Source organism: Eublepharis macularius, chromosome 10 (genome assembly GCF_028583425.1).
Source record: "Eublepharis macularius isolate TG4126 chromosome 10, MPM_Emac_v1.0, whole genome shotgun sequence".
NCBI lineage: Eukaryota > Metazoa > Chordata > Lepidosauria > Squamata > Eublepharidae > Eublepharis > Eublepharis macularius.
The window spans coordinates 81357341-81382890 of NC_072799.1; the positions used below are offsets into that span (position 1 = coordinate 81357341).

Sequence of the window (25550 nt, forward strand, 5' to 3'; positions counted from 1 at the left end):
GCAACTTGTGAAATATTACTCTGATGAAGGGATTTGAAATGTATGGCATTACTGGATGTGCGTAGGTCATGTTTTCATCCACACTAGGATTACAGATTGATATCGTGGAGAGAATATCTTCTGTATATTTTGTATCATTTTGTTTGTGGTCATATATTGGCCTGTACATTTATATAATTTATGTATTAGACATTCAAGCACCATTACAAGTAAACTCTGTGTTGTGTTTCATAAATCCTTAGCACAGTGTTATCTTGTACTTTTAACGCTCACACCATAGCCCAGTTGTATTTAATTGTAGGACTAATCCCTGTCAAGGGACAGCCTAGTTGTAAGTCCTTCCCTCACACAGCATCATCTAACATTTATCTGAACATTTCATTCTGTCAGCAAAATCAAACCACCTCTTCCGCCAGATGTGGAATCCGGTGTTCTGCGGTTTGCTCTTCAGGGTGTTTTCAGTGTGGACGCTGAGGATGCCAACCCCCACAGTCTGGTGAGCTGTGGTCCATCTCATCAGCACTGGGGCAAGTTCACTGTGGTGGGGCCTGCGAGGCCAAATCCCTTCTCAAACTCCCGTGTCTGGGGTTAATTCCACTATATGTCCCTGATGAGGTATGTACCCTAGACAAGGCAGGCAGGGAGTCTTGTTATGTAGCACATGACTTCCATCTGATTCTGAGTCTCCAACCTCCTTAAAACTGCTCCTAGCAGAAACGTATCCATTTGATAGGTAAGCTTCATCACCTGTTTGTGCCTCTGCTCTATAAAAAAAGAGATGTGGCTCAGAGAAAGTGAACGCAGCTTCTGTACTCTGGCTTTCTTTCCTTTCAGGCCCTCTACAAAACGTCCTCCGATACACTGCAGGCAATGCTGAAGGGGTTGCTGGAGGAAGAACCAACAACGGGGCACCTCCTCTTCATACTGGAGGTGAGAAGGAAGACTAGAAGAGGGGAGGAATCTGTCTTGCACTTAATACCATCACGAGTCTGGCAAAGGCACTAACTGCCACCTTCTCGGGACACTTAGTCCAGAAAGATCGCCTTCTATACACAAATACACCAGGGACCAGTATGAGTCTTGATAACCACAAGGTACAAGCCACAGCATGACAGCAGCAGAACACTTTAGAGTCTTTCAGGACTGACAAACCAGGGACATTCTTTACAGGAGAAAGAGGCTGCTGCATAGCCATGCTTGTCAATACAGGGACTTTTAGGCAAATGGGTCAGCCTGGTAGAGATTTTGCATTGATTCTGAACTGCTTTTTCCCGCAGCATGTTCACTTTTGGATCAAATCTAGAAATCCCAGGGAGAGAGCCAGAGCCCAGGAAGTCAGCACGGCCTTGCTCCAACATGCAGTGCTCTCCCCACATTTTGATGTGAGTATTCCCCCCCTGCTGACACAGCTTGGCAGCCTTAGTTTGGGAGTAACAAGAGCTGGGATAAGTGGACCCAAGTTGCGTTTTTTTCTAGGGAAGGAGCCTGAAAGCCGAAAATGACTTTTTGCTTCTAATTAGCTTTAGTCTGACATCCCAGCTCATACATGTAGGAGACGAACGAGGAGGAGTGAGAACAGAACAACACAGGGGTGGTAGAATGGATTGCACCACTTCAGTCTTTTTAAGATTGAACAGCATATTCACCTGTGGGATTGATTTTGTATTCCTCACCAGATGATTTTATTGTAGGCTTTCTATTCATCAGAGAGCCCCAAATTAGGACAAAGTGCATGTGCATCTCCTTGGACTTTGCCTGTTCACTCTGTGAATGAGGGCCAAGCTACAAGTGATGAATGACACTTGAACGGCAAGTGAACAGACTTGCGTGTATTCCTCCCTGTTCACTTGCGCTCCACTTGCGCTCCACTTGATCACGTAAATGGCAAGTGAACAGACTCACGTGTATTCCTCCCTGTTCACTTGCACAAGTGAACAGGGAGGAATACACGTGCGTCTGTTCACTTGCCGTTCAAGTGTCATTCGTCACTTGTAGCTTGGCTCTGAGAAACATTCTTTAGAGCAAGGATCTCTACTACCCATGGATTTTCACAATAGAGCTCAGTAGAAAGAGATGAACAATTGAGAGGGACAGGTAGGATCCATCTTGTTTTCTATCCCACTAGGATTTTGATGACTTCCCATTGCTGGGACGTCATGTGGCAGAACTTGCCCTCTGTCTAACAGATTCCAGCCAAGATGTGAGCGAGCAGGCCAGGGAGGGACTCACGTGCCTTTACAAGGTTCTGCTTCACCGAAGTAAGTAAGCTGGAAGAAATAAGACCAACAATTAATTTTGAGAAGCCCAAATTTCCAACACACATCTTCAATTCCTACCCCATACCATAAGTAAATTCAGAAACAGGGAATAAGCACTTCATGCCAAAAAGCAACAAAACTTTACTTCTGCTGTCTTCCTTTCAGATGAGCTTGTGACTGAAAAATCTTGGTTTCAGCAGTGGCAAAGCAACAAAGAAATGCGAGGCTATATTGATGCCAGCAAAGTTGGCCAGGTATGAATATTCCCAGCATAATTGAGAATTGTCGTAGAACAAAATTTCAGTGCACGGAAATGACTCTGACTGTTCCTCGTTTAGGTGGTTGTGTAATGGGCCACCCAAGAACCTGGTCAATAGCTGTCGTCCGTCCAAGACCAATAGATTCATGGCTCTTTGTTGGATACAGGAGCCTTTCCTGAGTATCAAATTTTAAAACAAGTGATGCATAACAGATTTTTTGATGCAGACTCTGATATCTTTCCATCAAGCAGAACTTGTGTGGCAAGAAAATTCCATTTAACAACCTCTCAAAATAATGTTTCTTCCCACAGAGGAAGTGTCAAGGTATTCCCCCACCAAAGGGTAGGGTTGCCGGCCTCCAGGTACAGCCCAGAGTTCTCCCAACTGATCTCCAGATGGCAGAGATCAGTTCCCCTGGAAAAAATGGCAGCTTGAGAGGGTGGAGTTTATGGCATTATGCCCTACTGAGCTTCCGCCCCTCCCCAAACTCCGACCACCCCCAAATCTTCAGGAATTCCCCAACCTGGAGTTGGCAACTCTACATAGGGTGAGAGAGTGACACACAGTACACTGTTTAAAATGTTCATTTGTGGATTTTAGATGTTTGCAAATATCTTCAATGAACAACAAAGGAGATGTTTCCTCCAGACCTCTTTGCAGGCAATTTATAACCCACTACCAAACACCAGAGAAGCAGCCGTCCTCTTGATCTACTCCCTACTGGGGAGAGAGAAGGAGCTCCTGGGAAAGGAGGTGAGCAGCTGGGTTAGGCTTGGGGTGGGGGGCGCAGTGGCCAGTGCCTAGTAGGAAGCCCTGTGCCCTGCTGTTCCGGCATGGCTGGGTATAGGAAGCCCTGAAATGAAAGGGAGTGATGACTATTGCCATGAGCAAGGGGAAGTGGAGCAAGTGCAGTAACAAGGCTTCCAGGGGAAAGTTCAGCCTTGCTTTGGCCAGGATATCCTACGGATCCCATTTCCACAATTTCAGTCTTGGCACACCTGTAGGCAAGCCAGCCAAACCACTAACAACAGAGGAGAGGAGAGGTGAGGTGCCTGGTGGAAACGTTAAAAATGGTGATTCATGACAAATGTTTTAAAGCCACACAATCAAAAGAATGTCTGATGTACCAAACAGACCTGCATCAGCAGAAGCTCATGCACAGTTTGACCGTAGGTCAAACCATACACCACAGTTTGGTGTAGAGGTTAAGAGCGGCAGGACTCTAATCTGGAGAGCCGAGTTTGATTCCCCACTCCTCCGCTTGAAGCCAGCGGGGTGACCTGGGATCAGTCACATCTCTTCCAGAGCTCTCTCAGCCCCACTCACCTCACAGGGTGATTATTGTTGTGGGGATAATAATAATACACTTTGTAAACCACTCTAAGTAGGCGTTAAGTTGTCCTGAAGGGTGGTATATAATCTATCATCATCATCATTATTATTATAAGAAGGATGAGCTTCTGCTCCAGATTGAGGTCAGAGGAAACCTTTTTTTAGGTTCGAAGCAGAAATGGAATGTGCATAGTGACACTTTGATCTGGCTGGTTGTTGTATCTAGACACTTCTCAGAGCACTCAGCGTGCAAAAAGTTAACGAGAGAGAAAAGTACTGAAGATTGGGCAAGAAAAAACATTTCAAGGAAGGCTCTTTGAAAACGAAAAGCCAAAGCTGACTGTGTGCCTAAAACAGCCATTGGGGCAAAACAAGTAGCAGTACTCAGTCCTGATTCTTAATATGTGCTTTTATAAAAGGCTAAACAGACACTAGAAAAACGCACCTGCTCTTGTTCCAAAGTATGTCTGTATGCAGCCGAATAGGTTGATTTGCTCCACCTTTCTAGGTGAAAGAAGTAAAGACCAAGATTAAGAATGAGATCCGCAAATTAGAAACGTGCATGGAAGTGACAGACCTACTTCCGGGCTTATTTCCAAGTCAAGGTAAGTCTCCTGGATTAGTATACAGTCTCCACACCCCCAATCAACACACTGAGCAAAGTTTGGCCTATAGACAGACCTGATGCTGTTAATCAAAGAGTTCTTCTAGCTAGCTCTCTCTTTTCAAATTCTAAATTTCCAAAAGCAAGCCATTCAGAGACTGCTAGTTTATTTGTATCAAGGGTCATTTAGATTAGAATAAGCATTTGAGTGAAACCACTGCTGTGCCAATTTTTTTTAAAATGAGCTGTAGAAACAAAGACCCTTTCCACACACAGTCCTTACTCCTAGTTTCTTTCTGTTTTTAAAAAGGGTTTTTTTTTTAAATGAAATGATTAAAATCCCATTAAGTGGAAAAGAAGAAAAAGAAAAAAACAGTAAAAAAAAAGAAAAGTAAACCAAAATACATATATTGTGTTGGGAAAAGGGATTAAAATAGTTTAAATTCAGAGTTGCAATGGATCTTGTATCAATAGAGAGTCAGACACATTGTTTGCTTTTAAGAAAAGTTTACTTCTAAAGGAAAAAGGTGCACGGGGTTGCTACAAAATAAAGAAACCTATTAGCTACATCTAGACACGACGGACAAACTTAGACTGAGGGTCCAAGCCAGCTATGGCATTCTTCTCCTTGACCCTAGAAAGGAAATCACCTGATCAGTTGACCATTGGTAGTTTACAAATACATCTCAGTTTCCCAGGCTTTGAGTTAGATTAGGTTATTGGTCTGTGCCAGATTTCCCTTCCAGGTCAATACAAACAATAGCACACTGGGTAACACATTAACCCTATAATGACTGAATGTCAGACTCATACATCATTACAAATAATATACTTGTAGTCTTACTAATATAAGTACTTAACCATTTCTTTATATCTCGTTTTGTTTAAATTTTCCCAAATCTATCTTCTTAATAAATCAAATCTGCATATCATCAGTTCATTTTTTTCTGTTTCATGCAGAAAGTCAATAAGGAGTTTCCAATTCATTATAAATGTAGACAATGTTTTATCTCTAATCAAAGCTGTAAGTGTAGCCATCTCGGCTAACTCCATAACTCTGTCTGGTGCCTTTCCCCCCTAATAGGAATCAGTGGAGAGAAGTGTATCTGGGCAGAGAGGCACCTACTTTGGGGGTCCGTAAAATTAAAGCTCTTGCTCCAATTTGCTTAAAATGGCTGAGGGGGCTTTAGTGCCAATTTGGTACCCTTTTTATAAACAGACCCTTGAATATATTCCCCACTGAAAATAATGGTCCCAAACTCCAAAACTTAAAAACCCACAGGGAACTGAATTCTGAACAGGAAGTGTCTTACCCAGAAATAAGAAATCATGGTAAAAACCTCCTCCTCCAAAACCTAGATCTGAAATTATAACGAATTTTTTCTTGGCACACACCCCTACTGGTAACACTGCTCTACATTTCACACCTAAGATGACCTGTTTCCTAAGCCTAATAAAACTGGCCTAATTAAATCTCTTCTTCTCTTTCACCCAGATCAGCTTTTATTGGAGGATATTGAGAATACAGAAGAGGAGTTCTGAAATATCCTCCAAAGCCAGCAAATATAACACAGACCACTACGCTCAATTTCTTTCTTCCTTATGCCTCCAAGTCACAATCCATTACCTCCATCTCTCCCTTTCCCCTTTTATTTCGCTTCTCTCCTCCTTTCTCTCTTCCTTCTCTTGTCTCTATATTTCCTCAGTCTCCATTTATGTTTCAATATTGATTTAAGACAGAAGAAATGTAATTGTTCAGACTGTAACTGTTGAGAAAAAGTCATATTATAAAATGTTATTACATACAACCAGTTTACATGTTAAATAAAAAATAATAATCGTGGTTTCAAATGAAAAGAATATTGGAGTTATTTCATAAATGAGATGGGGAGGGGGAGTAAAAATGCAAGCAAAATACACAAAGCACTAATTTTTTATCATAGCTTGCCACTTGTCATTTGTTCTAACCAGGGGTCATTTTGTAGAAAAAAAGCTGGTGGAACTCATTAGCATAACTCATTAGCATAACTTATTAGCATATGCCATGCCCCTTGACATCACCAGAAGTGTGTCAGCATAACTGATTTGTGTATGCCACACACCCTGACATCACCTAGCCTGGCTGTTTTGGACCCAATCCTGGCCATTCAGGACCGCAATTGGGCCCAAAATGGCAAAAAGGGGCTGAAAATGGTCAGGATTGGGCCATTGCTGAACAGGAGAGTGATCCACCACCTGTCAGAGGCCCAATCTGGGCCATTTCGGCCCTAATCTAGGATGAAGCGCACCCAAAATGGCCGAGAGTCAGGTGGGCAGGGCCACCTGACTTGTGACCTCTTTGGGGAACTGCCAGAACTGCGTACCTGCATGTTCCCCCTCGAAATGAGCCCTGGTTCTAACACAATCATTTATTTAATAAACACATTGAGAAATGTAGGTAGTTACTTATAACCAGGGATTTTTTTCTGGGAAGAGGTGGTGGAACTCAGGACTGTACATGTCACTTTGGGTTAGCTGGAACAAGGGTGGAGTTTTTTAAAGTTTAAATCGCCCTTGGTGAAAATGGTCACATGGCCAGCGGCCCCACCCCCTGGTCTCCAGACAGAGAGGAGTTTAGATTGCCCTCCGCACTGCTGGCGCGGAGGGTAATCTCAGCTCCCCTCTGTCTGGAGATCAGGGGGCAGGGCCACCGGCCATGTGACCACTTTCAAGAGGTGCCGGAACTCTGTTCCACTACATTCCCGCTGAAAAAAGCCCTGCTTATAACCCATCTTTGATTTTAAAATTAAAATATCCAGGTCATTAACTAAAGAAATAAGGAGTAAAATGGGTGAAAGCAGGCCATAGAGACCACACTGTGTCTTCTTTCCTCTTATTTATTTGTTTATTTGTTTGTCATTTATAGTCCACCTTTCACACGGAGACTCAAGGCGGATTACACACTATGAGATTAGTACAGTCAGTATATCAAGAACATTATCAGGTCGAGGTGAAGGTCACACCAGCTGCAAATTCCACTAGCCACTCAACTGCTGTGCACCTGCGCAGTTCTGCAGCTGTGGCTTTGTCACTGCCTCTCAATGCCCTTCTCTTCCCTTTTCCCTTCAGTGTTGCTCAGTGGTGGATGCTGGAATATTTCCCATGACTCACGTCACAAGCCACTGTTAATTGTATGTAAAAGCATCCTTTAGAGCAGCACATTGCCTAGAAAAGATGAAACAGCACTTTCTGGCATCAGAAGCCTCTGTCCTGAGCAATACAGGCTGGCTGGTTCAGGGTTCCTCTAGAATAAGGCCACAAGCTAGGCGCGAAAGTGTAGACTGGAGCTTGGACCTGAAGGCAGGGAGCTGGACAGGGCCAGGCCCCTAGGCTTTCAGGTATTTCGGACCCCTTATGGCACTTCAGTCTTTCACCCCACTACAGCTGACAGCCTGACCCTGATATCGTAGTTACTAGACTGCAGAACATAGCCTGATATACATTTTGAGGGTCTTCTGAAGAATTCTAGTCACAATTTTTAAAATATTTTTATTGTGCGAGTAGAACTCTTCAGGAAAGCACATTTTGAGGGTATAATTGTTCAATACTGTAATATTTTGAAGTGAATAATTTTTTATTATTTATTAAAATATATAATGTCTGGATAATTGTTGTAATATAAGAGACAATTTGTTTCACTTCAATAAGGAAGCAGTTAATTATCCTATTAATAGAGGTTATATTTGAGAATCAATTACTTGTAATTTATGTGGGAATGTGCCTCAGCAAAACAAATTGATGGGCCTTTAATGCCTGCGGGGGCCCCTAGGCTTCGGCCTAGTCAGCCTTATGAATAATACAGTCCTGGAACTGGAGCCCAGGGCTTACACCTAATGGTCCAGCAAGAAGATGCAGCCAGATGCAAAAGGGTTGCCTCAGGAGACAGAGTCAAATGGACTCCTTCCCTCCTCACACCTGCCAGGAAGAAGAAAATCTTGAAGGAGATGAATAGAACCACACACTGACTAAAGAAAGCTCACCAGTCCTCATTCTCCAGCGAAAAACCCATTCATTTGAACAAACCCTACCTTACAATGACTTTGTAACAGCTGGAAGTGCCTCACCCCACTGATATTGACTACACTGTAGACGGAGGTTTGAATACTGTTTATTGAGAAGAATTAAATATTGGCCGGAAGAAGACTGTTCTCGAAATGAGCCGAAAGAGACGGGACCGGAGAAGCTCATAACCATCTGTTTGGAAATACTGCCTCTGTTCTTCCCATCCCACAGGGGAACAAGCGGCTTCCATTAACTACAGGTCGAAAGACCGTGTGTGCTCCGTAAAAGGCAACCTTGAAAATCAAGGAAACAAGATAACACATGATAATTTTGTGAATGGGACTTTGTATACTATTGATACTGGACTTGACTTGTCTGGTTTATTTCACTGATACATAAAATTGTCTATTGTTAACAGGCAGAAGGTGTTTAATTTCAACCCCTTCAACCTCCTTGAGCTTTGGCTCTCTATACTAGGAGTCAACTTCAGCCAAGGGAAGTACTGGCAGATATCATGGTACCCGTGGGTACCACATTGGCGAACTCTGCTCTATGCCAAAGAATAAAGGAACACAAATCTGAGGTTAAAGTATAGCAATACTCAGAAACTGGTAGAATAATATTTCATACTTCCAGGACACACGCTGGCTGCAACGCTACGTATACTTTCCTGACAGTCTCATTGAATGCATCTGATGAAGAGAACTCTGGTTCTCGAAAGCTTATACTACAGTAAAGTTGGTTAGTCTTAAAGGTGCTACTGGACTCTACTATTTTGCTACTACAGACAGACTAACATGGCTACCTCCTTTGGGTCATTGAATGGGGGACTCACTTCTGAAGACGCCTGCTTAGGCGTACGCCTGAGTACACCACTCACTGCTGCTGACCTAAAAATCACAATTTTTCAGCAAAACAATTTTAAAGAGAAATTCTGGCATGAAACTGAACTGCTTAACTAGAATTCACCAAGAGGTTTGACACAATTTCCCTCTGCTCCTAGAATAATATTCCTAAAGATGTGGGCACAATCATGCACACACCTACTGAGTTCCCATCCTACTGACCTGTACACATTACTTCAATTCATATTAATCTGCTATTCTAATATAAGAAGATGTCAGAATCGATAACAAAGGAAGCTTGCGGTTAATCTTCCTTCCTTTCGCTGTTCTGGCATTATGTAAACAGAAAGAAGAATATAAAAGAGTAAATTATGTACTTGTATGTACTTCTTAAGTAAAAGCTACTTTTGCTTAGTCTCCAACTAACATTTGTAAAGTAATGAAAGGTATAAGCAGGGCTTTTTTTCAGCAGGAATGCAGTGGAACGGAGTTCCGGAACCTCTTGAAAATGGTCACATGGCTGGTGGCTCCACCTCCTGATCTCCAGACAGAGGGGAGCTTGGATGGCCCTCCGCGCCGAGGGCAATCTACACTCCCCTCTGTCTGGAGATCAGGGGGCGGGGCCACCAGCCATGTGATGATTTTCTCCGAGGGCAACCCACTGAGTTCCACCACCTCTTTTCCCAGAAAAAAAGCCCTGGGTATAAGAGAGGTTGAGAATAGCCTTGAGGTTTTTGTTCCTATGTTTAAATCGTCCAGATAAGGAATCTTCAAAACCTGGTGTTCTACCCCTCAGATGTGCTATGCTGACAGGCAGTCTTACATTAGGACATGTATGAGTCAGATCAGTTTTGTACATGTGCACAATACAGAATACAAAGAGGAAGCATGAACTATATTTCAGACAATTTACTCACCAGAACTGTCTCAACAAAGTTATGGTCTTCTAAGCATTATGGAGAGAGCAGCTGCTGAGTGGACATTCACATTGGGATCAAAGGTTGCTCCTTCATGCACGTCCACATGAGATTACTCTTCTTAAATTATAATAATAATAATATTCTATTTATATACCGCCCTTCAGGATGACTTAACAACCACTCAGAGTGGTTTACAAAGTATGTTATCATTATCCCCACAACAACAATCACCCTGTGAGGTGTGTGGGGCTGAGAGAGCTCTGAAAGAGTTGTGACTGATGGATATAGATTTGGAGGTTTTTTATATACTTATTTTTATATACTAAACCTATGCTTTTTCAGTATTACATGCTTTGCACTTTTTCTATGCTCAGGAGCCAAAGTAATACTTGTAATGTAACCTGTAAGAATTTGACACTTGGAACAAGAAGACTTGAAACTCTGTAAGAACTGATATACTGCTTTTAGGGCTGCACTTATATTATATGTTATATTATTCTATAGATTCCAATAGAAATCAGTACCAGAGAGCCTTTTGTAGAAAACTGATTTGATGCAGCAAGCTGGTTTTGGCCACCTGTGGCCAATCTTCCTTAAAGCTGAGAAGAAACTGGGGAAAAGGGTACGAATAGGAAAACATCCCTTCCTATCCACAGATTTCAGTTATCAGAAGATATCAAGGCACCAGATTGAGACTCATTGGCGCCCTTGAAAGTATTATGCCCAGAAGAAAGTAGGTAAAAGGTTAGACAGTGTCCTTCCAAAATGAGGGCACAGGAAAAAAAACTGTGAAGACTGGAATTCCCCCAAATAGAGGGGCCAGCCCAGAATTGCATCTTCAAATCAGAACTGACCCTAGATATGTTACGAGCCAGTAAGATATCAAATATTAGAATACTGTAATATTGTTATGATTATCTGTAAGTATTAATTGCCTGTGTTTCTATTGTAATTTTGATGAGCTCTGGACACAAGGAGACCACCTACTCCTGTGAAAATGGGCTCCTCCATTGTTTAAATTAAACAGTCATATATTGCTTCATTCTACAGGACTCCGTGGTGTGTGTGTCTCTTATTGTGATTGGTGAGAGGGACACCTAAGGCACAAGTTTGTGCATAACATGACTGACTCAAGGTCACCCAGCTGGCTTCAAGCAGAGGATGGGGAATCAAACCCGGTTCTCCAGATTAGAGTCCCACGCTCTTAACCACTACACCAAACTGGCTACAACAAAGAGCATGACAAAAATAATATTTTCTGTGAAAAGCTTTTCCATAAAGAAGTTTCTGTAGCTAGTTGGAGGTTAATCCAAAACACTTTTGTCTTCTCAAGCGCTACTCCAGCACCTTCATCAGAGAGGCATTAGCTATAGCCAGGGGTTTTTTTCTGGGAAAAAAGGTGGTGGAATTCTCAAGAGGGAAATGAGGAAGAAACACACGGGATTCTTTGAAATAATATTATTTTCATACACTATTGATGAGTATTTTCAAGAGGTGCCGGAACTCTGTTCCACTGTGTTCCCGCTGAAAAAAAGCCCTGGCTCTACCAAATATACTATAACAACTATTGTGACTGTTTCATTTGAACTCTGGACTGATTTTTGTTGGTTATTTAACATGGTCACAGGAAAACTGTATAATAAATTTGACTTTTTTATGGAGAAGAATTCATTTCTTCATTAAAGTAATACAGAAAAACAAATTATGCAAACTGCTTAGACCTGTTTGGGCAACAAATACAAATAATGAGGCTTGTTGGCTAGGTAAGTTTCTCTTAATTGCCCAATTACATATATGCATTACTCTTAGTTATATAAGTTATTTATATTAAATTTGTTTAAGTTTAAAACTTGAGATTTTTGCTGATTTCAAGCTATTGCATTACATTCCAGAACAATACAGAATATATATATTAAATTCTACATTTTAAAATGGCCAAATCAAAGATGCCTCTAACATAGCCAGCTCTTTAACTTGCCACCAGTATGGTAAAATATCAATGGTGATACAGTTATTTCCTCTCCAGAGGCATATTATGGTTGTGAAACAAGAAACAAATGTTTAGCAACTAGGTCCAGAGGAGTTAGCCGTGTTAGTCTGTAGTAGCAAAATCAAAAAGAGTCCAGTAGCACCTTTAAGACTAACCAATTTTATTGTAGCATAAGCTTTCGAGAACCACAGTTCTCTTTGTCAGATGCATCTGACAAAGAGAACTGTGGTCCTCGAAAGCCCACGTCAGGTGCCACTGGACTCTCCCTGACCCCGCCTATGTAAAGGCTTGTGCTCCAGTGGAATTGTATGGTCTTGGTGGTGCTGCTGGACTCTTTTTGATTTTGCTACTACAGACTAACACAGCAAACTCCTTTGAACCTTTACACAAGCAAACTGATCCCCACATCAAAAGGAGCTGTTTGCATCTCCATATCAAAGGAGTTGTTTTCATCCCTCCTCTCCTCCTCCCCTCCCCTCCCCTCCTCTATATTTGACCAGTTTCTTTCTGTCCTCCATGCATCTGACAAAGAGAACTGTGGTTCTCGAAAGCTTATTCTACAATAAAATTGGTTAGTCTTAAAGGTGCTACTGGACTGTTTTTGATTTAGCAACTAGGGTTGCCCGTCCCCCGCTGGGGGTAGAGGATCCCCCAGTCCCCCTCCCACTGCCCCCCTTTAACTTGTTGGCAGGGGGGTACACTCCAGGGCTGTGCCGCAGTGGCCCAAATCGGGCCCAGATTGGGCAGCTGTGGAGCACAGCAGGACTCCTGCACTCTGCAGCAGCCCGATCTGGGCCAAACTGGCCTGATCCCAGTCCAATTCGGGCCTGATCTGGGCCCCTGTAGAGTGCAGGAGCACTTCCAGGGTGGCCCATGTGATGATGTCCCTTCCTGGAAGTGACATCATGGCGCAGGCTGGGAACGCTCAAGAACAGTGGAGAAAATGTAAGTGCTAAGCCTCCCACCTCCTGCCTGGGAGATGGGAGAACCTGGCAACCCTATTAGCTAGAATCCTAAATAGTTACACCCTTCTAAATCCATTGAAGGCATGGCTTAAAAAGGTGGAACTCTGCAAAGGATCGTGCTATAAACCAAGTATGTGCTCCTATGGGCTACCTGTGCTTTAAGTATGACCCTACTGGGCAGGTCTATGTTGTTTAATGTCAATCCTAGAATTGCTTATGTTCTGTTGTTTTAAATATGTGCTCCTTTGAGCAACAAGATGGGTCTGTCTAGCCGTAGAAAAGAACAAAATTTGCGGTAGGGTATGAGCTTTTGTTACCCTTATAGCTGCTACTGGACTCTGGCTCTATGTGCAATTTGTTCTTCATTTTGCCTGGTATCAGCCCTAGAATTGCTTATGGTCTGTTTCAGGAGTTCTTCAACTCTATATTGGATTCTTGCAAATGCGACGTCTTTGTAAACTGCCTTTATCGAAGCTACGGGCTTGTTTAGTGAACTGTCCTTGAGGGCGACTGTACTAATCTCACACTATGTGATCCGCCTGGATCTCAGTGAGAAAGGCGGGCTGTAAACGGCAAAAATAAATGTCTTTTCCCGTTGTAAATTCGCTACCTGTATTTATTTTAAAAGGGGTTCTGGGCCCGTTTGGACTTTTGCGCGTCGAAGTCAGGGTCAGAAATTAATATTACAGGAACCAATCAATAACGATTCCGCTCCCCAGGAACTCTTTTCTTTCAGTTTGTCAGGCTTTACGGGGCCAGAAGGCGCTTTCCGATTTTGCGCCGCACCCCCAATTCTCCCCTCCGGCATTTGCTCCTTAAGAAGCGCCGCCCTCCCCCCGCGCCTGAAGGGCAAGACCGCCAGTCCCTCCCGCAGTCCGTCCCGAATGGGCTGGCCTCCGCCCCCCTCCCAACTGCCAGTGGTACGGCCCCGGCCGAGTCACGTGGGAGCGGGGGGGGCTCGCCGCCCGGGGAGTCAGCTGACCGCGCCTTCTTCTAGCGCTGCTTCCCGGGCGCTTCCGGCGAGTCTGGCGAGCAAGATGCGGGCGGCGGTGGCTTTGCTGGCCGTGCTGGCGGTGCTGGCCAAAGGCCCGGTGAGTTGGGCGGCAGCCGCGCCCGGGCGCTCTGAGGGGCTCCGCTCCGACGGGCTGGATTCCTAGGCGGGGAAGCCGCGGGGCCGAAATCGGTCCTGCTGCCGAAGTAGGAGCAGCGACCGAAGATGCGTTAGAGCCGGGGCTGCTCCTGAGTAGCGGCCAGCAGGAGCTGGGCAGAGGCAGCGTGCCTTTCCCTTACTCCCGAGTAGCAGCTTGTAGGAGCTGGGCAGGAGCAGCATGCCGTTTCCTTACTCCCGAGTAGCAGCCAGCAAGGCTTTAGAGAAGCTGCTGGATGAGGCAGTCTAGCTCAGACAGTATTGAGCCTTGAGCCCAAGAACTTAACCGCTGGTGGTAGAGCAAGTTGTATTCTGTGTATGCCCAGAGGAGCTGCATTGCATTTCTGTATTCCACGGCCTGAATCCTGGCATAAACTAAGCCCTGAGCTGGGGGGCATAATGGAGAGGCTGTTTGCTTTGAATGTTCAACACCTTGGGTCTGGAAGTGGGCAGGCAGGTTGAAGGGAAGGCGCTCTGCTGGTATTGATTCTAGATGGAAGGGCAGCAGTCTGCAGGGTGTGCGGCTAAGATCGCCAGTCGGGTCAGTCGTTAACGTCTCCTGTTAAAAGCCTTCTTGCTACATAAGGTAGTCAGAAATGAGCTGGATGGGGTTTATTCTATAGAAATAAAAATCGTTCAGAGCCAGCTGGAGGAATTTTGTAGCCCCCATTTCTGAGGCTTTTCCACAGGAGACTTTAAAATCAGGAGTGTTTTCCTTGTAAATATACTGAATAAGAGAGCCATGTTAACCAGAATGTGATTGAAATATGATTTCCTTATCTCTCTGCATTAACCTTATTCTAAATTGATGCAGTGAAGGCTAAAAGGCTATGTGCATAAAAAGCACATAGTGGCAATGGCAAAAATATCTTCCCTTTGCCTTTTCAGTGAACTGGCTGGAGCATTTTAAACTGTCTGCTTCTTTATTTCACTTCTTCTATACCTCACCTTTCTCTCTGGTGGCTTCTGTCATTCTGTCCTTTCCTCAAAGCAAACGCTGCAGTCAGTTAATCTGAGAGTGTGTGATGAGCCCAAGGTCAGCCAGTGGGCTTCCATGGCAAAGCGAGGAATCGAACCGGGGTTGCCCAGATGCTAGTCCGTTTCTCTAGCCCCTCCAATTTGCTCTCCTTGCCTTTTGACTTTCCCTTCCTTATGAATTTCAGCAATAAATCCAGAGCACCAGTGCGTGCGTGCTTGAATGACTGACACTGCAATCCCAAGAACACTTTCTTGGGAGTAAGCCTTATTGAATAGACCTGAGTAGGATTGCTTTTGATGAGTGCAATCCTCAATAGAGTTACACCTGTTTATGCCCATTGACTTCAGTTGACTTAGGAGGTTTTTACTCTGTTTAGGGCTGGACTGTAAGGGAGCAATTCTGAGCAGATCTACTGGCCAGCAAGTTCTGTTTTATTCATTGGGGTTTGTGTGTGTATTATGTGCCATCATGTCACCTCTGACCTATGGCGACCCTTGGAATGAAAGACCTCCAAAACATTCTGTCTTGCTCAGATTCTGCAAATGGGAGAATGTGGCTTCTTTTATGGAGTCCAGCCATCTCATTTTAGGTCTTCCTCTTTTCCTACCGCCTTCCACTTTCCCTTGCGTTATTGTCTTTTCCAGAGAACCTTGTCTTCTCATGGGGCTTACTCTAAAGTATTCTTAGGATTGCCGCTGAAATGAGTTTTTAAGCCTGCTAACTATAGCCATTCTTTATTGTACAAAGACTTGTTTCTTCCCTATCACATGGGGACTTACAGTAGCAAAAGTACTGAGTTTACAGTGAAAGATGTTTTCTGTATTCTCCCTCCCGCCTTCTGCTTTTCTCTGGGAGCTCTTTGTCCTTGTTAAATGTCTTGGAGCTGTTTCACAACAAGTCCCACATCTGCTTGCAAAGCACCTTGTGACTGAGCAGAGCAATCTGTTTGAGGATTTTGCTTAAAATACCGAGCACAGCAGATACTTCCTTCTTAAGCCTATCTTGGAATCTCGTTTCCAAGCACTATAGATGTTAAGGCATGGTTTTAATTTAGTAATAAGAAGGAGGCTCAAAGCATGTTTGTGTACTGTGTTGCCGCTGTATTATTTACTTTTTAAAAACAGAAAGAACTCTCTGGAACGTTCAGTTAGTCACCCCTCTTCTTAACTGCACAAGTGTTTACAGCTGATGGCGAGGTCCATGAACTCTTGTTTATCCTTTTAAAAAATCACTCTCTCTCCTGTTCTCCCCTCCCCTCTATATGAGTACTTGCACAGGCACACTAGAGGATTGTTAGGCAATCATTTTTTAAAAAATGATATAGCAGAAAGTCAATCAAACTTATTCTGTCTTTAAGCTGGGTAGCCATGTTAGTCTGTCTTTAGTAGTAGAAAAGAGCAAGAGTCCAGTAGCACCCTACCAAATTTGTGGTAGGGTGTGACTCATGAAAGCTCATACCCGGCCACAAATTGTGTTAGTCTTATAGGTGCTACTAGACTCTTGCTCTTTATTCTTTGATTAATAAAATGTATGAAATGTAAAGATTGTTAAATCAAGCAGTTAAATTATTGCTGATAATTTGAGATCAGCCCTAAACACCAAGAGTCCGTGGGCCAAGCTACACATGACGAATGACACTTGAACGGCAAGTGGATTGAGTGGAGGGCAAGTGAACAGGGAGAAATACACTTGCTGTTCAAGTGTCATTCGTCATGTGTAGCTTGGCCCCGTGTCTTGCGGTTTCTGACAGTCTTGACTCAGGGCCAAGCTACAAGTGAGGAATGACACTTGAACAGCAAGTGTATTTCTCCCTGTTCACTTGCCCTCCACTCAATCCACTTGCCATTCAAGTGTCATTCGTCACTTGTAGCTTGGCCCTCAGTTACTGTGTATTTTATTGAAGAAAAAAGAATGGGGTTTTCTCTCGGCCATATTGTGAACTTTAAAAAAAAATAGCTTACTTTAAAAACTGAGCTACCTTTATTTTTAAAACCGATGCATACATTTTGTGGATTTACTTGCTGCTGTATTGTTCTACGGAAATTGTTGCTGTGTCCCGTAGGATATGGTTTTAAAATAGTAAGAGGTGTTGCTTATTCAGAAGCCTGAATATTCCTCCACTCTGTGTTATTAAGTATTAGAGCCTTGCAAATAATCGTTTGATGGGCTCTGTTGATCTGTAATGCTGCCCCGGTATTGTGAGGTGGTCTCTGATTCTCTTCCTTTAAGTTGGTCTATATGTTACACACGCTACCGGAATTGGCCTCGCTGGGGCATCATCCCAACTGTACACATACTCTTCTGTGTCACCGTTACCACAGTACTGACTCCTCATTGGATCCAAACATTCCCCACCCCCGCATGTGAAAGAAAAGGCTCTTTTACTCACAAGGGAGGTTGCAGTGTCTATGGGTGGTTCTTCTCAGAGCGGGACCACAAGTGACGCCTGACACTAGTTGGACACTTGTCAGCTTCCCTCAAGTTTTGATGGGAAATGTAGGCAGCTTGGCGGAATGTTGGACAAGTGACAATTGAAAAGTCCATTGGACAGCAGTCAGAGAGCCAAGCTGCAAGACCAGGATGCCTACATTTCCCATCAAAACTTGAGGGAAGCTGACTAGTGTCCAACCTGTGTCAGGCGTCACTTGTGGTCCCGCTCTCAGTGTAGCACAATGGCTGCTCTATAGTGTGTTTTCCCACCTCTTAGGAAAACTCACATGGATCATGGGCCAAGAAGCACCCGGTATTGTGTCTCTGATTCACACAGTGAATTGTGTTGAACAATACACCTGGGAACCCCTTCATGAAGGAACATATAAACGCATGCATGTGGATGAGAGCCCCAAGTTGGCTTCGTTCATTGTCATTCTGCATTGGACAGGGCTGAAACAAATTCTAATACTGGATCTGTCCTTTCCTAGAAAAAGACCAAATGAGCAAGAGATCCAAACAAGAAGGCAGTTGCTGTTCATCACTTAAGTGTGTAGCCGTTGTTCCTCTACCCAAGTGAGCAGTGACTAGCAAACTCTTTTAGCCTAAAGTAGTGGCATTTTATGTCTGTCCAGTTTGGTTTAGATCAGCACACTTAATCTAAGGGGGAAGCATCAAGAAGGCTGGTTGAATAACATTCTTCGGGACCTGTGATTTTGTCCTCTACATTCCAGCAAAACCTCTAGCCGTGTTCAAAGTGCTCTGAATCTTTTAACAGTGTTTTAGACAAAACTTTAATATTGTCAGATATCTAATGCTCACAAGCAAAATGAAGCCAACTGGATTTCACTCTAGCTTACTTCATCCTTTTATTTAAATACAGATTAAGTTTCTTGTTTATTCACCGATCAGCAGGGCTTTTTTTCAGCTGGAACGTGGTGGAACGGAGTTCCGGAGCCTCTTGAAAACGGTCACATGGCTGGTGGCTCCGCCCCCTGATCTCCAGACAGAGGGGAGTTGAGATTGCCCTCCGCACCACCCAATGAGTTCCACCACCTCTTTTCCCAGAAAAAAGCCCTACCAATCAGTATGTCGTTGCTTATATGAGTCTCTGGATACCTTCTGTTAGCAGTCAACTGCGACCCTCATGCAAAGAGGAAAGCTTATGAATATGGCTATATCGTAAGCCCCTATCCTCATGTGTTTCGAACGTAGACGTGCATTGCAAGGCTGCCAACCTCCAGCCAGGAGTTGGAAAATTACTGGAAAGTGGGTCAAAAGTAAGACTATCAGCCCCACACCCCCGAAGAGATCGCAGAGTTGTATAACAGAAGAGAACTTCTAGGAGTTCCTGAGTTAATCTCATCCACACCCTACCAATCTTCCCTTATCCACTGTCTTGATTTGGGCTATTCAGGGACCTGATAAGCCCCGCTTAACCAGCCATCGTGGGCCATCAGTCTTTTTCCTCCTCATTCTTCCCAGGAAGGCGCTAGCCAGACTTTCCCAACTTTATTTCATCTCTGTACTCAGCATTAAGTTAGTATTTTTGAGCTGAGACAGCCAGTCTTGCTTCAGGATACATTTAACGTTAATTACACTGCCCTTGGCCAGAGCTGTGTGTACGCACATTCTTGGATCTTACACTCACCCATAGAAACGTGCCTGAGCCTCTTTTCGTGCCGGGAAGCTCCAGTTGCTCAAAGTTATCTTCCAGACTGGTACCTATCATTCATTTCCTGAACTGCTCTCCCACTTTCCTCTCTCTTTTCTAGTTAGCTCTTTGTTTGTGTTGTGTGTATTTTGTGCAGTTGCTCTTTCTAACTTTATCAATAAAAACCATTCCTGTTGAACATCCGCCTGTTTATTAAAAGTTCTCTAGAGGGATGTTACTTGTATACACTGGTGGAGAAATCTCACGAGTTATCCCCCTCTCACTGCTAATTCCCCCAACTCACAAAGAGACTACCTATTTGTGTAGCACTTTATATCCATGAAGACATGCCTTTCCAGCCCTGCATCAAGCATGAATTTAGCATATCTTGCATGATGAGCAGGGTGAGCTTTAAAAAACTGACCTACTCAAAGAGCATTCCTAGAAAACAAAATTATACTGCTGAGCTTGACAAAGACTTTCTTAATTCAGGCCCCATTGTTTTAACATAGTACCTGACTTAACTTACCCTAGTTAATGGTCATTATTTCACCTCTGTTTATCCTCTGGAGGTAGGAATGAGCTTACAAGCCTAAGAACAGAGAAGCAGCTCCAAATACTGTTGTGCATTTCCAGTGCAATCCTAAATGGCAGGGTGGATTTGATTTAAATCAAACTGATTTAAATCACGATTTAAATCACGATTTAAATCACTAGTCAGTAAGGCTTGATTTAAATCATAGTTTTCTACATAAAGACTAATTCTTGCTGGTATAACTTTAATATGCAAGTAGATGAAGATTTTTAGAATAACAACTTTTCATATTAGTTTTACAGTTGTATAAAATATTGTTTTTAATACTATTAGAAACACATTATAGTTAAGAGTTAGCCGTGTTAGTCTGTGGTAGTAAAATCAAAAAGAGTCCAGTAGCACCTTTAAGACTAACCAATTTTATTTTAGCATAAGCTTTCGAGAATCAAGTTCTCTTCGTCAGATGCCTGATACAGAGACTGGTCAAACACAGAAGAGCAGAGGGAAGAGGCAATTAGGGGGGGAGGGGGAGGGAGCAATCAAAACATTCCTTTGCTAGTATATGTAAACATCTCCTTTTGGTGTGTGTATCAGTTGGCTTCAAAGGAGTCTGCCCTGTTAGTTTGTAGAAGCCAAACAGCTAGACCATCCAATTCCAATGCAGTATGGGCCTTCGATAACCACAGCTCTCCCTGCCAGATGCATCTGACAAAGAGATCTGTGGTTCCCGAAAGCCCACGCCAGGTGCCACTGAGCTCCCCCAGACCCCACCTCTGTAAAGGAAATCTGTTACCTGTGGTAATGTGATAACCATTCATAGTCCCTATTCAGTCCCAGCTTGACAGAGTCAAATTTGCATATGAATTCCAGTTCAGCAGCCTCCCGTTGGATTTTGTTTTTGAAAGGTTTCTGTTGAACTACAGTGACCTTTAAGTCTTTGATGGAATGTCCTGGTAGATTGAAGTGTTCTCCCACTGGTTTCTGGACGTTTCCATTTCTAATGTCAGATTTGTGTCCATTTATTCTTTTGCGTAGAGGTTGGCTGGTTTGTCCAATGTACAGAGCAGAAGGACATTGTTGGCACATGAGGGCATATATCAGATCGGAGGATGAGCAGCTGTAAGGGCCAGAGACAGTGTAGTTGATGCCATTGGGTCCTGTAATTGTATTCCCTGGGTAGATATAGGGGCAGAGCTGGCATCTGGGTCTGTTGCAGGGCCTGGTACCTGTGCTGGTGACTCTGCTGGCCGATTCATGGTTGTGAGTGAGAAGTCGTTTAAGGTTGGGGGGCTGTCTGTAGGCAAGGAAAGGTCTTCCACCCAGGGCTTCTGAGAGAGAGGTATCATTTTCCAGGATGGGTTGTAGCTCACTGATGATACGTTGGATGGGTTTGAGCTGGGAGCTATAGGTGACAACCAGTGGTGTTCTGTTGTTAGTTCCTTTAGGTTTGTCCTGGAGTAGACTGTTTCTGGGTACTAGTCTGGCCCTGTTGATTTGTTTCTTCACTTCATTTGGTGGGTACTGTAGTCCCAAAAATGCTTGTTGTAAATCTCTTAAGTGTGAGTCTCGGTCGAGAGCATTGGAGCAGATACGATTGTAACGTAAGGCTTGGCTGTAGACAATAGACCGAGTGGTATGTTTAGGGTGGTAGCTGGAGGCATGTAGATATGAGTATCGGTCTGTTGGTTTCTGGTATAAGGTGGTATTTATTCGTCCATTATGTAGTTGTACAGTGGTGTCCAGGAAGTGTACCTGTTGTGTAGAGTGGCCCAGGCTTAGGTTGATAGTAGGGTGAAAGTTATTGAAGTCTTGATGAAATCTCTCAAGGGCTTCCTTCCCATGGGTCCAAATGATGAAGATGTCATCCAGGAATCTTAAGTATAGTAGTGGTTCCAGTGGATGGGAGCTGAGGAAGCGTTGCTCCAAGTCCGCCATGAATATGTTAGCATATTGTGGTGCCATGCGTGTGCCCATGGCTGTGCCATTAACCTGTAGATATAAGTTGTCACCAAATTCGAAGTAATTGTGAGTGAGTACGAAGTGACAAAGTTCAGTGGCGAGGTGTGCTGTGGTTTTGTCCGGGATAGTATTCCCTATGGCTAGTAGTCCATCTGCATGTGGGATATTGGTGTATAGAGCCTCCACATCCATGGTTGCTAGGATGGTGTCATCAGGTAGGTTGTCAATGGACTGTATTTTCCTGAGGAAGTCAGTGGTGTCCCGTAAATAGCTGGGTGTGCTGGTGGCATAGGGCCTGAGGATAGAGTCCATGTATCCCGAGACTCCTGATTAATTCATCCTTTTCAGAGCTGCTGCAGCAAAATGATTGTTACGGAAGTATTTAGCAATTTCAACAACATTCGTCTTTATTTCTGGAACACTTAAATCTTTGGCTAAGAGGTGCAGCAAATGAGCACTGCAACCATATGTTATTAGCTTTGTATTCCCTTCCTGCTCTTCTAAATTTCTTCTCATCTTGGATACATTTGCAGCATTGTCTGTGACCAAACTGCGTACCAGACATTTGAATTTTTGTTCACGTGTTATTATAGCTTTTACTGCCACTTCTTGTAAGTATTCTGCTGTGTGTGCATTTCCTGACGTATCAATTGTTTGTGCAAGGAAGACTTTCCCTTCTTCTGTTGTTATACAAACACGTACAACAGGATCATTGTGGACATTACTCCACCCATCAGTACTTAGGTTAACAATTCCACCCTCCAGAGCTGTTGCACATTGCTCCATTTCTCTGTCATACACTTTATCCAGCAGTTTCCCTGCAACATCTACTCTGCAGGGTGGACTGTTATCTTGGTCTCAGTGACTGAACCATATTAATGAAATGTGGGTTCTCAGTCAGACGGAAAGAAGAGTTCGTTGCATAAACAAACGGGGCAATTTTTTCATCAATTAACTCTTTTTCTAATCTGCTAGTTTTTATCACAAACTTATCTATGGTGGTTCCAGGAGGGAAGGGTTTTTTCTTTCTTTTAGGTGATATACTGTGGGTGTCTGATGATGATGCAAATGAAGCACTATCCGGGATGGATAACTCTGAAACTGTAGAACAGGAGGATGGTGATCTTGAAGGTGGATAGTTTCCAGAATCCTTAATGTTGACGATGAATTCCCCTAAACAAAAAAGTCAATGCTGTTATTTTATTGTTTATACAATTTCTGCTTATTGTACAGCACTGCCCCAAAAGGAATAGTTGCTTTTCTTCATAACTGTACCAAATGACAGTAACATGCAGTAATAATAAGAAATATAATTTTGCTCAAACATGACAGTTCAAGGCAGTCTTTAGAAATATGATTCAATAAAAATGTTTACCAACCTGAAGATCCTGCCTGTTCAAATGTGTTTCTTTGGTCATCTTCATCACAGCACTTCTCATGATGTTGCCTCATTCGGGCCACCAGGCCTTGCATTTCTTTGTTGCAGTGTTTGCATTTTGCACGCATGCCTGCCTTACCGATAGGTAAAGGAACTTCATTAAAGTATTCCCAAACCGGGTCTCTTTTACGGCCTGCTGCCATTATAGGTTTTTTCCTCCCAAGGAAAGAATGTGATAAACCTCAGGTCATACACACAAAAGATCCAAAGACTTGTGCAGTATTGTGCTCAAAAAGTTTCACTTTCATTTTGTACAGCTTGCCCCTCCCTCCTCACACTTAGTTTCTTCTTGTGCAGATCTATTCCACTCCAAACAATCAGAAAAATATTGTTTCTATTCACTGAACTTCTTGAAACTTAGCACTGAAGGGGTTGATTCTGTCTTCATAGGTTTGTAGAACAATAGGATTAAGGTCTTTTTCTCAACTCTGTTCATGTTATAACATTTTTGCTGTGAAGAAGAGGCATGTGATCTCTGCTGAGCTGACACAAATTCAGTTTTGAGAACTGCAAAACCAAGCATCTGTGATAATATCTTGTAGGCAGAGAAACTGCCCAATAATCTTACAAAAACCTCTGGAAGAGCATGACATTGTGAATGGATTAATGGAATTTATTTGCCAAAAAAATTAAACATATACAGCCTTATTCTACATAATTAAAAACTAATCTTTATTTCATGATGGAATAACCTTTGGATGGTAATATATTTTCCTCAAAAAGCATTTTATTTAAAAAAAATCCGATTTAAATTTAAAAAATCCGATTTAAATAAAAAAAATCCGATTTAAATTAAAAAAAACTGATTTTTTTGATTTTTTTAAAAAAAATCATTGATTTTTATCCACCCTGCTAAATGGGATTATACCCTTCTAAATCCATTTACTTTAGTGGGTTTAGCAGGGCTTAACTTTGCTTAGGATCGTGCTCTGGGGGAACTAAACTACAGCTATAATTTGGCATGTTGTCTGAATTAAGTCACCATCCCTTGCGTAATTGATGCGTCTATGAAGTTCATCTGTAATCACCCTGCTTAAACAGGATTTCTTACTAAGGGAAGGCTTAATGTTGTTGCAGCCCTTCAAGGTATAGAACTGCTTCTAGATAGTGGAAATCATGTTAGGATCTGGTTAAGTTAGATCAGCTGTAGCTACCAACCAGGACAGGAGGCTTGCCAAAGGAAAGAGACGTTATAAACCCAAGCCTATTTTTAAGTAATAGAGATATCTCTTTCTGATGTCTGAGATTTCAGAAAGAGTCAAAAGCTGTGTGGAACAGTAACTTTTTCTGAATAGAATTTAAGATTGTACTCTCCCTTCCGGGCCTACAAGATTTTCATACTTTATAGCCATCCTTTCTATGATTATCGTCTCTGTCAATGTCTGTTTCACTATTAAGTGAATTTAGTTAAACCATAAAGAAGCACCTTCTGGGACAGTCATTACAACCTTCATATTGTAGATTCCCAAAATGGCTCCTGCTGGAAGCCATTTTGAGCTTGCGCTAAATCAAGGTTCGGCAGTAATCTTGAATCAGCTATTTCTGTGGCCTGGTAGGAGACCAGGACTTTTTGACTTGACTTGGCACATGAAACAGGGTTTTGGGGGGCATAAGGGATCTGCGAGTTTTCTGAGAAAAAGGGAATATCCACGTAAAGATCTTTTTTGCCAAATGCTAGCATGTCTTTTGGAGAACCTCCCAACTGCAAGTTGGTGAAAATCCAACGATGATGTTATGGTCATGTGGTTCAGTTATAGAGAATCTTGGAGTTTTGTGATGGGTTTATTCACCATAAGACTCTAGAGGTGGGCCCTCAATTTAGAGTATAAGAATAGAGGGGTCTGCCTGTGGGAAGTAACGAGGAGAAACAGGATGTGTGAGTACACACTACTTCCTTGTGTGGTGTGCGCGCACCTTACTTCCTTTGCACCATCATCTTCAACCCATCTTGAGGAAGAGAGAGAGTGTGAGTGTGAGTGAGTGAGTGAGTGTGAGTGAGTGAGTGTGAGTGAGTGAGTGTGAGAGAGTGAGTGTGAGAGAGTGAGTGTGAGAGAGAGTGTGAGAGAGAGACTGGTGAGATCATGGTGCATAGGATTAAAGCTATATATATTGCATTGGACTAATAGCAGTTAAGATGTATTCTTGAAATATCTGGAATGGGGAAACTGGTGGATTATGGAAGCTTTTCTCTGT

The 25550-nt window shown here is 43.0% G+C and overlaps 1 protein-coding gene across 1 annotated transcript in view; it reads left to right on the forward strand.

Annotated features, from left to right (window-relative positions):
• Positions 1-14182: 14182 nt before the first annotated feature.
• The window catches only part of ASAH1 (N-acylsphingosine amidohydrolase 1), a 36213-nt gene continuing 24845 nt past the window's right edge, over positions 14183-25550 (forward strand). Inside the window, exon 1 of the mRNA XM_054990464.1 lies at positions 14183-14306. Coding sequence (XP_054846439.1) covers positions 14253-14306 — 54 coding nt within the window. The 5' untranslated portion in view covers positions 14183-14252. The remainder of the gene's footprint in view (positions 14307-25550) is intronic.